At 37.6% G+C, this 17235-nt stretch overlaps 2 protein-coding genes and 1 long non-coding RNA gene across 4 annotated transcripts; 1 reads left to right on the top strand and 2 right to left on the bottom strand.

Moving 5' to 3' along the window:
• Positions 1-2386: 2386 nt before the first annotated feature.
• Positions 2387-8433, top strand: LOC134800235 (glutathione S-transferase 1-like). Of its 2 annotated transcripts, XM_063772736.1 has the most exons (10): positions 2398-2568; positions 3149-3287; positions 4555-4613; positions 5027-5174; positions 5501-5697; positions 6288-6385; positions 6876-6965; positions 7311-7388; positions 8204-8303; positions 8356-8433. In XM_063772736.1, exons 1-9 carry the CDS (start codon positions 2537-2539, stop codon positions 8278-8280), a joined length of 918 nt encoding a protein of 305 aa, XP_063628806.1. In that variant the 5' UTR covers positions 2398-2536; the 3' UTR covers positions 8281-8303; positions 8356-8433. The 2 variants fall into 2 exon arrangements, with proteins under 2 accessions (XP_063628807.1, XP_063628806.1); XM_063772737.1 differs by lacking the exon at positions 8356-8433 and having other exon boundaries at positions 2387-2568; positions 8142-8302.
• Positions 8434-8857: 424 nt separating this feature from the next.
• On the bottom strand, positions 8858-10935 carry LOC134800269 (NADH dehydrogenase [ubiquinone] 1 alpha subcomplex subunit 7-like). Its single transcript, XM_063772779.1, has 4 exons — positions 10787-10935; positions 10613-10701; positions 9653-9751; positions 8858-9008 (listed from the first exon to the last, which is right to left on the bottom strand). The coding sequence occupies exons 1-4, from the start codon at positions 10856-10858 to the stop codon at positions 8939-8941; spliced, it is 330 nt and encodes a 109-aa protein (XP_063628849.1). The 5' UTR covers positions 10859-10935; the 3' UTR covers positions 8858-8938.
• A 1789-nt stretch (positions 10936-12724) lies between these two features.
• On the bottom strand, positions 12725-14510 carry LOC134799782 (uncharacterized). The gene is made up of 3 exons (XR_010145461.1): positions 14445-14510; positions 13909-14149; positions 12725-12984 (listed from the first exon to the last, which is right to left on the bottom strand). It is a non-coding gene; the product is annotated as an uncharacterized LOC134799782 (long non-coding RNA).
• Positions 14511-17235: the final 2725 nt, after the last annotated feature.

The following is a 17235-nucleotide window of genomic DNA, read 5'->3' as shown; positions in this document are numbered from 1 at the left end:
AGCCACATTGCTTTGTTGCTTGTCATGGCGGTTCGTAGGTTTTACTTACGTATTTCTTGCAATTTCTTTTTTAAAAGCCTTCGTTATTTTCCAAAACAGTCAAACGTGATAAGAACATACAGTGAGTCTATAGATTTTGTTTAAATGCCACCGAAAACTAAGTTGTTTCAGTGCGAAATATGTGGAAATTGATACACTCGCGAAAATCGCAAAAAAGGAAGTTTATGGCGAAATTTCCATTAGATGAAGACCGGTAAGTATTGCTTTAGATACTTTTAGCCTTATTTTGGTGTAGCAGGCTATAAACACATCGAAAATTAGATATTTCATATCCACTTTCATTGTGAACTAGGGATGTACTACAAGTATCGATACGAAGTATCGATATCGACTGCAGCCTAATTTTTTATCAATGTAAATAGTAAATAAAATAAAATGAGTGAATTTCCTGGTAACTTGCATACAACATGACTATAATTATTTCTCCGAATATTTTTAGTGGTAAATTATCTATCATCTGTGTATTAATGGAATGGACATTATAATATATATTTTTGGAATCTAGTAATAATTACTGCAATGTTCTGCCGCCAGAGTGCAGCATTACCGACTCTAGAAAATTAATAGACTAACTTAAGCCCCCCATTCACACTCCTACCGTGTAGGCCGCCTCGTAGTCCGCCTCGTTGGGTAGGATTGTGTATGGGGGTTGCGGACTACGAGCCGTCCTACCGTTTAGCCGTTTGTAGGACGGCTCGTAGTCCGCAACCCCCATACACAATCCTACCCAACGAGGCGGACTACGAGGCGGCCTACACGGTAGGAGTGTGAATGGGGGGCTTTATACAGACTCTGCCTTAAACTGTTTTTTGACAAGTTTTCACAGACTATAAATTATGACATTGATGCATCAAGGCGGTTTGTTAACAAGGGCCTACCGGTAAACGCGAAAATCGAGGTTTAGTTATCTGCCTCTATATCGCCGGAATATGCAAGAGTGATAGAGAGGTTAGATAACGAAATTTCGATTTTCTTGTTTCGGGGTAGACCCCCAGATTGTGACAGATAGTGGTAGTGGCGCTACCTACGCAGAGTTTTGCGTAATATTCCCTATTATTTAAGATTTTAACCTAAAATATAAGAAAATAGATGTGTGTCTGTTTAAATTATTAAATGTTTTCAGATGCAGGCAGTGGGTCAAATAAGTTACATTGGAAGACTTAATTTTATTATTCAAGAATATAATACATATAAAAAAATCATTTAATCAGGTGAACACACATTTTCCTCTGTTACCTGTGGACCGTCGAACCGTCGGGATATATTTTAAATTAATTATATTAAATTATTTAAAAAATCATTTTACATATTTTTATTTTTACAAATAAAAGTCGTGTTCACATTTAAGTCCAACCATGTATTAGTCCACTCAAAGAACAACAAACGTGGACTTGATTCTAACCTGATTTCGAGTACGAAATTTGTTGACAGGGGCCCATGTTTCAACCCTCCCCAATTTATCGATATCGATAAAATTCGCAAGCGTGTAGGATACTACTATTTAAGTATGTTATGTTGGTACTATTGTTCTTTGACAGTTCTTTGTCGTACATGTTGGTAATGATTGGATAACCAAACATATACACAGACCAATCAAGTCGCTAGTATGGAAGTCCCGTCTCTTAAAACGTAGTGATTATATTCTCTTTGGTACTAACGTCCAATCGGAACGAATCTCAGTTGGTGCTCTATTGTTTGTGGTTCATGTTCTATTTAGTCTATGGTCTGTGTTGCCAATTAAGATTTTAAAAAATCGGATAAGATTAATTATTTTTAATAGCAAACTCTGTCTCTTATTAGATGAGCTATCTAGTTTGTCTACAGTGCAGCTGTGCTGTGTTGTGCTGAGTGCTAGTTATGCAGTGTGGTTTCAGTCAAAACAGACTCCTAAAATGGTCCATATATGTCAATAAATGAAGTTAGGAGTGGCATCCAAGGCTTAAGTAAGTACGTAAGTACAAGTAAAATCACAGATCTTTCGATTAAATAATCATGGCAACACTGTGCACCGCGAAATTAGCGGAAGCGGAAAAGCACTCCAGTGGCCTATTTTATAAAGCTACAAGTTACAATTTACAAACGGAAGTCTCGTTCTAACACATAGGGTTAGAAAGAGACTTCCGCTTGTAAATTGTAACTTGTAGCTTTATAAAATAGGCCACAGGTAGTAAAAACTTTTCTTACCATTTCAAAAGTCAAATAGGTAGTATAGGTAGTGTACACGAGTTGGAGAAGAATTTTTATTACGCCATGAATAGCCATGAAGTTTTAATCTTTATCTTGAAAACATAGACAGAAAACAGAAAAAAACGAATACTTGTGTCAAAAAAATTGAAAAAATATTTTGATTTTTTTACGAAATCAAGAAGTATAATTATGAATAAATATAAATAAGCCGCGACAAACAAAATGTAATATCACTTTCAGTTTGTTGCAAAATGGTTTTCAGTTTTCTTATGTTCCAGTGATTTTGAATATGGGTGGCGGATCTAGTAGACCTACATTAAAGTTAGTACTAACCTTTGACCTTTAACACTTCTTTCGCTATAGGTAGTATAGGTACCTATAAAAAATCAAAATATGGACCAATTATACACCGCAGAGGTTTCCAAACTTTTTAATCCGAGGGTAGGGCCAGCAGTGGCTCAGCTCTCCCGCGTTTTCTTTCCACGGACCAATATTATGGGCTCTCGCGGGCCGTTCTTTAGAGACTTCTGGTCTGGTACCAATACCGTTAAGTTCCTCATTATGGCCTTCCATGCGATGATATGACAGAACATTAACAGCAAAGGAGGTAGGTACGTCGAGGGGTCGAGACCAGTGAGACCAGCGGATGTGATATCGAGTCGGCAGAAAAGTTTCCTCTAAGTTCCACAAACGCAATAACGCACACCCACTTTCATACAAAATGTATGAAAAAGAGTATTTGCGGAAAGAGAAGAGTCGTGGAATATAAGTTATAAGGGAATATAATAATACATTCTATGACTTCTCTTTCCGCACAAACTCTAACCCCACACTCCCCACAGGGCCATAGACTATATATCTAAGAGCTGGCACTCGAGGAATTGACACATTTATTTTCCAGACACTGCACGTTATGGAAAGCCGATCGAAGTCCTGCGTGCCGTGCCGTCATGATGGCTTTGGACGCCATGAACATCGACGTACGTGAAGTTGACGTCAATTTGGACAAGGGAGAACATAGGAGTGCAGAGATCACGGCGGTACGACTTTATAGTTTCCTGGTGTCGTCCTATAAGTATCTAGACAATATACCGAGAGAGCATTGTGAACGTCTGTCGTAGTACGTGTACAGCAGCTAACTTTCATGAGGACACACGGGCGTAGCCAGGTTTTAGTATCGGGGGGGGGGTTCAAGAAAATAAAACGACTAAAAGTACATAAAATAACCCTTACACAAGAAAAATATTAGAGACTAGCTGTGCCCGCGGCTCCGCCCGCGTGGAATTCTGTCTGTGTCAGTAAGCGGCTAATTTCTAATCCTAATTTCTCTCCCTCTCCCCTGGAGGCGGAACTTGAAGTAAAGTTGACAGATGGATATGCTAGAGGACAGTGGTCCAGATAAAATATTTTAGGTACCACTAAATAAAACTACACTCCAAAATCAATAGTTTTTTTCGCCCTTATTACAATTTTAGACGTGATTTTAACGACAGAGTAGGTGTATATCGGACGATACAGTAAGGTATACGCACGCGAGCGAAAGCGAAGCGGCCTGCCTGGCTAGAGCGCCACTCACCGTGGTCTTCTTCAGACTCCTGAGGAAGACCGCGTGCCGTTTGTAACCTCAATGCGTTGCGAGACTTTCGCGAATGATTCGATTTTTTTCGGGAAGGCATGGAAATGTGTATAAAATGCGAGTCCCAAATCGTTGGACTCCGCAAACAGTGCCGGATTAAGATATTTTGATGCCCTAAGCATTTCTAGACCATGGTGCCCCCTTTCCCTAGGGTCTGATAATATTCTGAACTTTTCGGGGGGGGGGGGGGGGGGGGGTTGGCTACGCCCGTGTGAGGACACATTAACTGTCTGGAGCATCGAGCATCCTACGAGTTTTATAGTCAGAGAGGAATAAATACTTAATACTTGACTAACTGACGAAATTTGCAAGTGGCTTCCATTGGACAAGTACTTATACCTACCGTATATAGGTACCTACTTAATATAACCTAACCCTATATCAGGCTGAGATATATCACTACACCTTATAAAACAAAGTCCCCCGCCGCGTCTGTCTATTTGTGTGTTTGTATGTTCGCGATATCACCTATCAATAGAGTGATTCTTGAGGAAGGTTTAGGTGTATAATTCAATTAATTTGTTAACCCGTGCGAGGCCGGGGCGTGTCGCTAGTCCCACATACGGCACTTGTCATTTAGAGACTGACATCCAATTGTCATTTTTGAACTGTCCGCTTGTGTGGGCAACAGTGTGTGTCCTTAACTTACCTACTCTACTGTTGTTTCACAGATGAACCCTCGTCAAACTTTGCCAATTTTAAAGGATAAAGATTTGGTACTAAGCGACAGGTAATAATCTAATCATTTTCTGCAGTGCCATTGAAACTTCTGTTGAGCTCCTTCCAATCCTTAAAAACGAAAATATAGTCACCGAAGCTAGCGATTTAAGCTTTTTGTGTCCTATTAAATATGCTGTTTTGAAGGGTACCAACTGATATTTAGGGGCCTAAATATTTACCTTTTACCTGCAAGCATCGTGTAGTTCATAGCACAATCTTACTCTGATAGTCAATGTTATTTTAAACGTCAAACTGATCATATTCCCATGAAATTAGGTCGTTTAAAATAACATTTGCACAGTTTCGGCTATCAAAATTGCTGCCGAATTACCTTGGTCTGACTCTTTCGTCTCAGTTTATGTGCATGTAAAAGTATAAACTATCTCATTTTAATTTTCATTCCTTCATCCATTTATTTTACAGCAACGCCATAGCAACATATATGGCATCACGTTACGGCTCTAACGCAGCGAACATGTTACTACCCGCCGACCCGGGCGGTCGGGCTCTAGTAGAACAGTATATGCACTTCAACAGTAGTGTCCTCTACCCACAGTATAAAGCCGCTTCGGTAAGTATTCACAAGACATTAATCCCTTACATGGCGACCTAGCCGCAGCCACATGTTGCAGATCGACCCGTCTAGGAACTTATTGAGCAGTAGGTACCTATATGCATACAATTCAATAGTACTGTGCTTAGTAAGTACGAGTACTAGTAATTATTTAGTTTAGGTGACCATAGGATACAAACAAGCGTTCCAAAGGCATTCTTTTGCACTCTAAATGCCCATTTGATGTGTCACCTATCCACCATTTGGTGTTAATTTACCTACTTGTCTAAAAACGACCAAGGTAAATAAATGGCTTTGAATCATTTCTGCCCATTTACTTCCAGAATCCAATCCTCTACCAGAACTGTCGTGTGATCGCAATGCCAACTTTCTGCGAGATCCACTGCGCGTACTACGACATGGAGCACATGCTGGCAGACCGGCCGTGGTTCAACCGCGGCAACTGGCCGTCCATGGGGGACATCATGCTAGCGGCCACGGTCAGCACTCTGCACATATTGGTGCCGATACAAAAAAAAAAGTAAGCAATAACTTTCTTTCACTCTTTGAAGCAGCGAACATCTGGGAAAGTATTTTTCACCTTACAGAAAATCGGAGTTACCAACATGGTGTACCTAATGCTACACAAACTGGTGTATGTTGTTTTAGTCGGATGTAGATCACGTAAACTCCTGAGGCTTTAGCAGATATTAATATCTAAATGCATTAAGACGAAAGTTTCAATACAATCGTAGTCCTCATTTTCCTCTCTGGATATTAACATTATTCAAATATTTTGCACAATTTGTTGTATATCAACCACAGCTATGCCCCTACGTTTATTTTTAATTTTTAAATATTATAAGAGTTAGTAGCATTTAAAAATTTGTATGAAAACCGTTTTTCGCTCCTAATTTTTACAATAATCAAAAAAAGTCAAACGTAGGGGCATGTAGCTATGGTAAATATATATAAAATAACGTAAAAATATGTTCCATAATGTTAATATCTAGAGAGGAAAATGGGGACTACGTTTGTATGGAGAAGCGGTCGTCCCCTGTCCTCTTAAGGTTTTTGGACATGAGTTTCCCCAAAAAGTGCAGCAAAAACTATTTTTTTTTTAACCAACAGATATCCAAAACTGGCTTCGTGGCTCTTTCGCATGTCTGAACGCAATTTCTACATCACGGCGAATAAAAACGGACTTGCTGAATTCGCGAAAAGAATAAGTAAGACCCTTGGCTATAATACAATCGGCATGTTAACCTCGTAAGTCCCCGCGTACTTGTACAATGTACAAGTACAAATTAAATTCGAGTTATGAACTCTTATAGAAATATAAAAGAAAGTTCCAAATTCAAAAGCGCAAAAATTGGCTTGGGTCTTACGAGGGTATGTTTTTATCTTTTATTGGCTATGTGTGAAGTGGGCAACAGTCGCGCTCGACGTAGCAAAAATGTGAATCTTCATGGGATTACACAATTGTCAACTACTAAAAAAATAATGTGTGTTGTTATATCGCGCACTAAGTTAACAACTACGCTAACAGTTGAACGTATGAAGTTGGTAAAGGACCTAATAAGACACATAATTTGCTTGCTTAGTTTGTCAAATTAGTCTGTGAACGTATAACGCAGCCTATGATGTGACTCGTCAGAACTTAGACGTCGTGTAACAAAAGTATTAGTAATTTAATTTATATTCTATTGTTTATACCAGATATTGCGGAGAGTCATTCAATACTGAAAGAAACGCAGGAGATTTATAAAGCACCGCCTCCAAAACAGAAACAAATGAAACAACAAGAAGGTAACTTTGCTGACTCAATACCAATATCTAAATCTAAAGGTAACATGCGATACTTCAAACACGTGTTCTATATTCAATGAGTACCTATAAGACTGACAATTTATTCTATTTTTTTTTACTGTCAGTCCGAATAACGGTTAAATGGTAATGCATAATAACCCACATCAACTTGCCACAGCCTTTTTTCGAGATCTAATCTTGCCCGACACAAAATTAGGTTCTCGAAGTTTCGTTTATGCATCAAATTTCGCTTTGCGATGCCACTTATTTAAACTTTCCACATTTCAAGGTATTTTACTCGTAGACAGACAAGTCGATTAACATGGTACATTTTGTTAACATTAGATCAAGGAGACAGCAACGATACTGCAGTTATCATGGAACCGCCGCGGTCAGCAGTTGACAAGCCAGTTAAGTACAAAGGTATGTAACTCTAATTTACATTCGAATTCGAGTTCTTATTTTTTAACGTTATTACGGCAATGCAATTATTTATAAAATGCCAGTATTGATTAGGGTAAACTGCAATTAGAGGTGTAATTATACCAACTGAAGCCTGTAGTAAATTCATCGAATAGGAGCGAATGGGGTCCCCTCTCGACGGGCCCGTGGCATTTTGTGGGAAAGTTACCACTGATGCTTTAAAACAAAATAAGGTTGAAGGGGCCTACTAGCCCAGCAATTGGCTCCAATTATTATAATTGGTAGGAGACCGACTTTACTAGAAATAGATTGTTTGCTTTAGACGGTTTTCTACGGAATAAAAAGTATTTAAATAATTAATATGCAACATTACCAGGTGTTTCAATTATTAAAGGTTATATAAGGTTAGTTACACAATAAACTTAATTAATTTCTTATTTGTCCACCAAGGAAACAATTAAGGTGTATGCTTTTAGGATAAGATTATTGGAAGCAAACTAGAGTTAGACCAAGATAAGTCTGCAGCGATTTTGATAGTCTTGAAAGTGCTAGTGTTATTTTACTTGCACAGTCTGTGCTGTTTAATATTCCCTTTTATCTCCAAAACGATATGATTGAGCAATTTACTTGCTTTCTCTATACTTAGAGATTTTTGATATTTTTTAAGGGTTCCTAGAATAGGTTTTTAATTACTGCTCAGTCAGATTTTAGTCAGGGGTTTTTATACTTAAAGAGTCATTTCTACTCCTTTAGGTTGCACTATAAAGGTCACATCTAAGATCTACAAGCCTTGAACAGAGTTTTGTTTGCGCCAGGTGAGAGATGTTGTTACCTCGCGGATTTGCAAGACCTTCGCAACCCGAGTCCCAAGTCCAAGCCGAAAATTGATTGAGGGGATTGATCTGCTACCCATACCAAAGAGAATTATACCACAGAGAAAAGTGCTTTCTTTTGTCTATTCTCATACTTACAAATTGAAGATTAGAGCAAAATTTATCCATTACCTGCCATTTTTAAAATTAAACCTTATGTTTTAAAGTTAAAATTTAGAAGTAATAAATTAAAGTGTTTTTTTTTGTTACAACACAGTCATGTTCCATGTTATTTGGTTTTGATGTCTATTAGTATTGTAAAATGACATTAATATGATTCTGATTTTATGAAACTTTTTGTGGAATTATTTGTAACAAAGTTTTACCGAAATATATGATGAAATTTATTCTCTGTTTGGCTACTTTAGTATCTTGTAGTAACAACTTGTTGTCGGTTATCTAATAATTCTAATATATATATGAGAAAAATAAAACACGATTTACGAATTCCAACATCTAGCTAAGATTTAAATAATAGAAATTAAATTTCCAAAATTACTAGCAATGCCTCTGTGGCCTGTGTGTGTACTTAAGCTGACTAAAGAAGACTTAAGTTAGACTAATAAGGACATGACATAATTTAATATATAACAAATCGCGTAATTATAATGAATCTAAATTTATTTAACTTAAGACTTTACAGGATGGTAATAAGGTTGATAATAATTTGATTTGTCTCTAATAGTGTTTGTCCCATTGGTATAGTTGTCCAGGGGTGGGAGCTACCGTTGCCGCCTTCTTGGGTGCACTGAAAAAAAAATTGCAACTGTCACACAATTTTACACGTTTTTAGTTAGTAGGTAGTTTAGTTTTAGATTTTCAAATTTCTGTATTCTGTGTAATGTTGGGTATTGACCTAAAATTGAAATAAATTTTAATAACTTCAGAAGTTTCATATTAGTAACTTTTCATAGGTAAAGAAGTAAACTGATTTTGCAACTTTTTTTAAAAAATCCCTTCTCTCAGGAAGGAGGGAAAATGAAATGACAGATCAAATCCCATGCGTGTGAGGGGTCCAGCTATTTTACTCATAATAATAAACTAGCAACTCGCCCTGGCTTCGGGTTAGCAAATTATACACCTAAATCTTCCTCAAGAATCACTTATTGATAGGTGAAAACCGCATGAAAATCCGTTCAGTAGTTTTTGAGTTTATCGCGAACAAACATACAGACAGACGCAGCGGGGGACTTTGTTTTATAAGGTGTAGTGATAGATAGAGTCAGACCAAGAAAAGTCTGCAGTGGATTTTATAGCCCACGCAGTGCAAGTGTTATTTATATGCCATAATTTCATAGAAGTTTGACATTTAAAATAACACTTGCACTGCATGGGCTGTCAAATCCGCTGCAGACTTTTCTTGGTCTGGCTTAAGTCACATTGGACACATACCCCTTGTCTGAGCTAGCTTCAATGAGCACTTTGGTGACATCTATTGGTGGAACTACGTCGCGGCGCGCGTCTCTTGTGTAGTAGTAATTCTGGGAGTGTCTGGAAAATACAAAGTATTTTTTTTTAACAACATACACACCTAAACTTATATTGAGTAGTTATGCCCACCAAAACACCTATCCTGAGACTCTGAAACCGTTGTTTTGTTTTCAAACCCTTAGTTAATCCATAAAAGTTAAGGACTGTGGAATATATAATATACTAAAATTTGTATGTGGGGTGAATAAAGGGTGAATAAGTGTTTATAATTATTAAACACTTATTTTGACAAGAGACATGTTTTAGAAATTCAATTTAGGTGCAAAAATGCTATCCTTACAAATACTACATTTGTAAGTTTATTTATTTATTTATTTGTTAGCCTGTTGTGTCCCACTGCTGGGCAAAGGCCTCCCTCTCTTTCTTTCACGCGACTTGTTCTATGGCAATATTAGGCCAATCTTTCCGAAAGACGTCAAGATCGTGCCGCCACCTCCTTCTAGGTCTGCCGTGACGCCGCACTACTACATTTGTAAGTTTGTAAGTAGTTGTATCTTATCTTATCTTATTGATTTCGGGGGCCCTTGCGGATACACTTCGACCCATAGGGATCTTTTGTGCAATTACCCCCTTGTAAGTAGTTGTAAGTATTATTGAATAATAAATTAAATGTAGAAACTATAGATAGATACAGGGCCGTCTTAAACTATGCTAGGGCCCTTGAGCACATAAGAATTTGGGGCCCTTTTGGAAAGTAAACAATGCAAATTAAACTAACATTTTTCTACTATGATCTTCTATTTATAATAGGCCCCGTGTGCCCTTATGGTAAAGACGGTACTGGATAGATGCTTGACGAAGTATGAATACAATGGAATCGTCAATTACAATTTCTTGTTTGAAAACATAGCAGAAGCTTACTTGTGGGCAACACCATCGGGAATTGCTGGCGGTGGCTGAGTCCTGTCAGCCAGGAATGGCTCGAACCTCAAGGCATTGGTATGCTTTCGCTATAAATAATAATAAAAAAGACGTAGTATTCATCAACAATAATTTAGATTACATAATAAGAAAAACAATCAAGTAATTACTTACGCCAAGCAAGAAATTTCTTAAAGCTTGCATGATTGGTGAAATATCTCGCACAGCCACCTTAGCTTTACTCATTTTTAATATTTATTTCGTTAATTTTTGAGAATAATCAAGTAACTAAAGGTAAATTTAATAACCTAAGCTTGTGTCAATGTCAGATTTACGTGACAGTGACAGTTCCGACAGTTCTCATTGACGTATTGCGTTTAGATTTTGCTTTGAAATTCTAGTGTTCAAATATAGTTAAATTAACCCTTTCCACCATAGACTTATAATATATAGAGACGGTGTCTCAGCGAGCTGTCACTGTTGCCACTTTTGTTTAGTGTACGATTAACAATGAGGCCCACCTTGCTGTAGCCATGTCGATAAAGTCATATCGATAAACTATCGACATTTCTTACAATTTTAATTTTACTTCAAAGGTTTAAGGCCCCGTTCGCACGGCAGCTTTTTCAACGCGCGTTGAAAAAGCGTTTGAATGACGCAAATGGATAACCATGTATGTATTCACACGAAGGCGGTTTTTAAGCGCGGCGCTTTTTTATCGAGCACTGTTCGATTTTCGGCGTTGAGCGTTGGCGTCAAATTGAATAGAGCATACGGAACTCCGTGTATCTGTTCTCACAAGCGTTAAAAAAGCGCCGGCGCTGCTGTCAGTTGGCTGTCAAGTGTCAATTTTTGGTGTCAATCGTCAAGATTATTATTAGTTTCACCTTAAAAATGTCAACTTATGCTTACAATTTCCTGAAATATTCAAGCTATATTCAAATAATACGTCGTAATAGCAAATAAAGTATGGCTTTGCTGAGATGCGTACGTGGCAGTACGACTCACAAGTGATTTTTAAGCGTTCATATGAACACAAATATTGGAAACGGTAAAAAAGCGCCAACGTCGGGTTTTAACGCAACGCTTTTTAAGCTGTCGTGCGAATGGGGCCTAACGGTACCTAAAATGAACAAAAACGCTTTTATTCTTTATTGTGGTTATCAGATCACAATTTTATAGTCACGCCCCAGCAGGGAACCAAGGGAAAGTTCAGATATTTAATTAAAATACATAAATACCTCCTAAAATAGGTGTTCCGTAATAATTGATTTATATTATTATATTATAATATATTCATTATCCATTAGCATTTCAATTATGTTCATGTTTAACGAAGATATTGAAGCTTCAATTAATCGCTATTTCGTTCCGCTGTGTAGCGTTTATCGATATATAACATGATTAAAATCGACTTTTCACATCCCTAAAAGAGCACACATATACGCTTTTACGCACACATACACAGCCTGGGCGCATCAAAAAAGGCAACACTTGATTTGAAGTCCATCTTGTCAACAGTATGGTTGTCCTTTTTTGACAAACGGCATTTTTAAAAGAGCGAGGAGAGAGAAATGATACTAGTTGCTGCGCCGTGAAAGAGAACAGAAAACGTTGGGCCCTTGCTTTCAACGCTAAGGCCCCATTCGCACGGCAGCTTTTTCAACGCGCGTTAAAAAAGCGTTAGAATGACACAAATGGATAACCATGTATGTATTCACACGACAGCGGTGACGCTTTTTATCAAGCGTTGTTGGATTTTCGACTTTAAGCCTTGGTCGTTAAATCGAATTTAGAGTGCGGATAGATTCAAGCGCTTTTTTAACGCGCGTTGAAAAAGCTGTCGTGCGAATGGGGGCTAAGGATGCATACATTTAGACTGATTTAGACTAGTAAGTATTATATTCTTTGATTTTGACACTCGTTTTAAGACACAGTAGGGTAACGTTAAAAACATTAATAATTATCAGGGTCCACACTGTCAAAATAACTTTCATGCTCTTAAAAAAGGGAATCTTGTATTAAAGATGAAGATCTAAGCATATAATAACATGTGAAGTTTATATTTGCTTAAGTGCTTGTGAGGGTTAACTGATAAGGCATCTAATGTATGTATTCATGTATTAAAATGTATTAATTTTTATAAAACATGCTCTTAAGACCTAAAAGAATAACCTAATATCCGTTTGAAGTTGGTTCGGGGCGTTCGGGCTGTAGTCTCCGACGACGTCCCGCGTCAAGAGAATGCGCACGGTGGCTTCGCACACCCTGAAGGTTTAGCTTTTCGCGGCGCATCTTTTGAGAGCGCACGCGCCGCTTCCCTATCATGGGACTGAATGAATCCATGCCGTGTTCGTAATCTTGGCTAATTTCTGAAATATGATAAAATTTCTTGAGTAGGTACGCGTAGGTTTGGGATCAGTTTAGTATTTAGTAACAACCGGGTTTTAAGGCTTTAGGGTGGCGTGAGAGCTTCGGAGGTATTCATGTTATATAATTGATAAAGCCAATGAGCAGAAGATATATTCATTATAATATAGTTTTCCACCTGCTGACAATTAAAGGACCCTAATTATGTTATTTTTTTGATAGAGTTAGATCAAGAAATGTCTGCAGCGATTTTGATAGCATACACAGTGCAAGTGTTATTTATATAACTTGGTCAAGCAGATCTTGTCAGTAGAAAAAGGCGGCAAATTTGAAAAATGTAGGCGCGAAGGGATATTGTCCCATAGAAAATTTGAATTTCGCGCCTTTTTTTACTGACAAGATTTGCTTGACCATCTTATACGTCATCATTTCATAAAAGTTTGACGTTTAAGATAACACTTGCACTGCGTATGCTCTCAAAGTCACTGCAGACTTTTCTTGGATTTCTTGGTCTAACTCTATTACTTTTTTAAAGAATTAGATGTTTGTTCATGTGTTTAAACATTTATTATGGAAAAGAGCCTATAAGTCCTATATTCAAATATTGCATAATTGACCGAGCGTTAGCGAAGGGCAGCTTTGACATTTTTGAACAGCACATCCTGCCTGAATAGGCATTGAAATATTGAATATTACCTATACCTAACTATGACTAGATTCTTATGACCTACCATGCAGCATGCAAAAATAATACAGTCACGATTTTTAAATAAGTACTACATTGTCCTATAAATATGCGGCATAGTTTTCATATGTCCGGTTGTTCTCCTCTACAGGTCGCAATTCTCAACCGATTCTCGTGAAATTTTGTGAGCGGTTACCTTACATTTATTAAGTTTTATGTTTAAAATGTACTTACTACTTACCTTCATCTAACACCTTCGAGACTTTTCTGTTAAACCCCCGGGCAAGATCCGGATAATCTCGATTAGCTCTTGCAAGTTCCTGTATCGTATCCTGATAATCTCGATTAGCTCTTGCAATTTCCTGCACCGTGTCCTGGTAGTCATGATTGATAAGTGTGTCCAGCAGTTTTTGAGACTTTTTGAAGTACCCCAGGGCAATGTATTCTGGCTCGGTTGGAAATAAGTTTCGGCAACCGGTACGCTAAACAAACAAAGCAAACAATCCTTATTAAATGAAGTCAATACTTGGCTAAAGGGCTCATATATTTTGTGAAGATTTGTTTATGCATAAGTCTAAAATTTTAAACCGTCTGGTTGTTGTGTTGAGTTTCCAACCCTCCTTCCGTTATGGCCACGTCAATATTTAAAATGTTCTTCACAAGTTTCACAACACACATACCATGCTAATTAAACACGAAGAAATTTAATTTCAACGCGCATCCATTGCACCATAGAGGAAAGACTACAGACAGGTGTCTTGATGAATTTGATGATACCTCAATTGCGGCTAAGATGACGAGGAGCAATCTCCACCAAACGGCCATCACGCGTCAATTCAAGACTGTACAATGTAAATGAAATCAATGTTTTGTATTGAAAACTTGATGCTCGGCTAAGGGTGGGGCTTCATTGTGCAAAGAAACATTTGTTTCAGGCTCTATTTATTTTGCTATTCTAATAGATACTATAGGTACCTACAGCAGATCAGATGAACTTTTTAACTTGGGGGTGGAGTGAAGAGAGAAATTAGAGGAAGTCACTTGATATAACTGGACTATAATAGAATACAGAAAATTGGCTGAGGATGACTTTCCTAAAGCGTTTATTCCCTTAAGATTATTCCCTTCTAAGATGGGGATTCTGTCCCATTCCCTTGTTTCGTTTGTGACGTCGGGCATATACTCATTTATCACTTTATGTTACCTTATCTTCTCTTCAAACTGCACGGTGTATAATTTTGAAACGAGATCAAATAAAAAAAAAAGATAAATATCAGCAACGTAGAAATGAGAGCAAGCATTTTGCATTATCAAGCATGCCATTGTTTATAAATTAATGTCCCAACCCGTTGAACGGGATACGGAACAAGTTTTTTTAAAATAATATACCTACCTGGGTTGGTTAATAAACTGAGTCCCAACCCTAAAAAACAATACTCATTGAATTGGGCCGTGCCATTATATCTTGCTCGTGCTGGACAATGATGTTTTGAATAAACAAGACATCATTACTGTAAACAAATACGTTTGTTGGACCATCTCAAACCAGACTTATTTCAATTTCCAGACTCAATTCAACGTGTAAACAGTTAAAACTTTCTTTAACTTTCAGTTTTCACCATATTTACCTACCCTACAGATCTGCTGGGCAATGTGTGTTTTGGCTTACAAACAATCGAGACACAAAAAAAGCATTTAGAATATTTCGGTTCTATAAAAGAGGGCTATTAATAGAATATCAGGAAGTCTGCAAGTCTCAATAAAGCTCCTAATTTCTTAGTAAACTTCAAAGGGAAGTGAAAAAAATATCTGTAAAGATAGGTCGTTGGTCGGATAGCTAGTCAAAAAATTCACGTCATCCGATTGTATCCTGTCTTATAACGAGTATAATGAGTATAATGACCCTCGTGAATGGAGGATTTTGTTTTATTACGAAGTATAATATTAAAACTATAATAATATATTTAGATCCTACATTGCCTAGCGTCCAGCACTACAGTGATGCCTGATCGTATCCGTCTAAAACTGCCTGTTCACGAAGCAAACAGCTGATAATGTGGTATCTGAGTGGTCGTATGTTCGCATATTATCTAGGGTCAACTGTGTAAACAAATGAAGATACCACGAGTCCATAAAACTGGTCGAAACTGCTATTGTTGACCGTCTTTGGTACTCCAATAAATAATAGCATGTCATTGTTCGAGGGAGTGTAGATATTGGTAGTAGGTACATCGTTTATTTATAATCAGTTACTAGGTACGTCGACTTTGCTTTTATCAGTCAGTTTTTAAATATACCGAAGAGTATATGGCTTCTCACATGGATACTGAAAATGGGACAGTTGAGAAGCATTTCAAAAAAGCGAGGAAACCTGCCTTCCGCGGCGAGTGGAACGGGCTCCGTTCTGAGTCGGACTCGCAATGGTGAAATGCATAGAAGGACTTCCACTGAATAAGAGTGGAATTCCATTTAAGTCCGGTCCTCCCCAGTACGTTGCCTCCATCTCCGCTCATTGCCCTTTTTGGTGGAAAGTAAGTGGGCATTATGAATTATGACCCTTCCAAATAAAGAATTTACCAAAAAAGTCAAGCTGTCTTTAAGAAATCATAGGATGAGATCCCAACGGTTTCAGAACCATTCAATCAATTTTATCTCACCATCATCTTTGTCATTTATTAATAAACAGAGGCAGCCTACAGTGTCTTCCATAACTGCCTATCCCTTGCTACTTGCCAGTATATTTCCTATGTTTCTCTTGATCTACCGTCTTCCGTTCTTTTGTGTCATATATCTCTCCATACCATGCTACTTTTGTTGTCTTTCCTCGATTGTGGTGTGACCACATGGGTGTATGTCCTCAAGCTTTTGTTTTGTTTTTAAGCTAGAGAGCTAAAGATCCTACTTCCTAAAATTTTCCTTTTTTTAAGTGCTCCAACTCCAAGGTTAGGTTACTTAATAAGTGTTGCGTAATTAATAAATATCACCAATGCCAATTATGTGTGACTCAACGGCAGACTACACGACCCTTGGGTACCACCTAGCGTCCAGTAAACTGAACAAAACCAGAATTGCTATTTTCTTGACCCCAATGTCCTTTTATCACAATAAATGTTTACAGTTTAACAGTCTGCCAACCGGCTTAAACTGGTTGGATTCGCAAATCATTTGCTATCATAATTTATGTTCTATTTAGGGATCGTTAATGCTGATACTATATGTGAGAACCAATAAACCTTTTCATTAATTACGTTACAGTTAACGTTTTAAGATTTTTTTTTTAATAATCGAAAGTCAGTATCAAGTTAAGCGAATCAATTATTCATAGTACGACTCTACGATTTCATGCGTTTTCCCTTATCACTCATGGTTATCTCAATGACCTCTCGGATCCCATGTAATTACATAAGTAAACTATGGAATAATTATAGGCCACCAAACGAAGGAAAAACGGGGGAAATAATATGGGTATAAGCGTATTTTGGCATATTTGTATGGCGTATTATATAAACAACATACTAAAAGTACCGGAGGGTGGGGGTAAAGCTAACGGGTAAGGCGGGGTTAACGG

Source organism: Cydia splendana, chromosome 19, assembly GCF_910591565.1.
Source record: "Cydia splendana chromosome 19, ilCydSple1.2, whole genome shotgun sequence".
Lineage (NCBI taxonomy): Eukaryota > Metazoa > Arthropoda > Insecta > Lepidoptera > Tortricidae > Cydia > Cydia splendana.
Note: the sequence above shows the minus strand (reverse complement) of the source record. Positions and strands in the feature narration are given on the sequence as shown.

Bases quoted from the DNA above. Each gene is read 5' to 3' on its own strand.
- LOC134800235 (XM_063772736.1), top strand. From the start codon at position 2,537: ATGGGTGGCGGATCTAGTAGACCTACATTAAA. The intron at 3,288-4,554 runs GTACGACTTTAT...GTTGTTTCACAG, and splicing joins GGAGTGCAGAGATCACGGCG to ATGAACCCTCGTCAAACTTT. The intron at 4,614-5,026 runs GTAATAATCTAA...TTTATTTTACAG, and splicing joins GATTTGGTACTAAGCGACAG to CAACGCCATAGCAACATATA.
- LOC134800269 (XM_063772779.1), bottom strand. From the start codon at position 10,858: ATGAGTAAAGCTAAGGTGGCTGTGCGAGATATTTCACCAATCATGCAA. The intron at 10,702-10,786 runs GTAAGTAATTAC...TATTATTTATAG, and splicing joins TAAGAAATTTCTTGCTTGGC to CGAAAGCATACCAATGCCTT. The intron at 9,009-9,652 runs GTATGTGTCCAA...TTTTTTTTTCAG, and splicing joins GAAGCTAGCTCAGACAAGGG to TGCACCCAAGAAGGCGGCAA.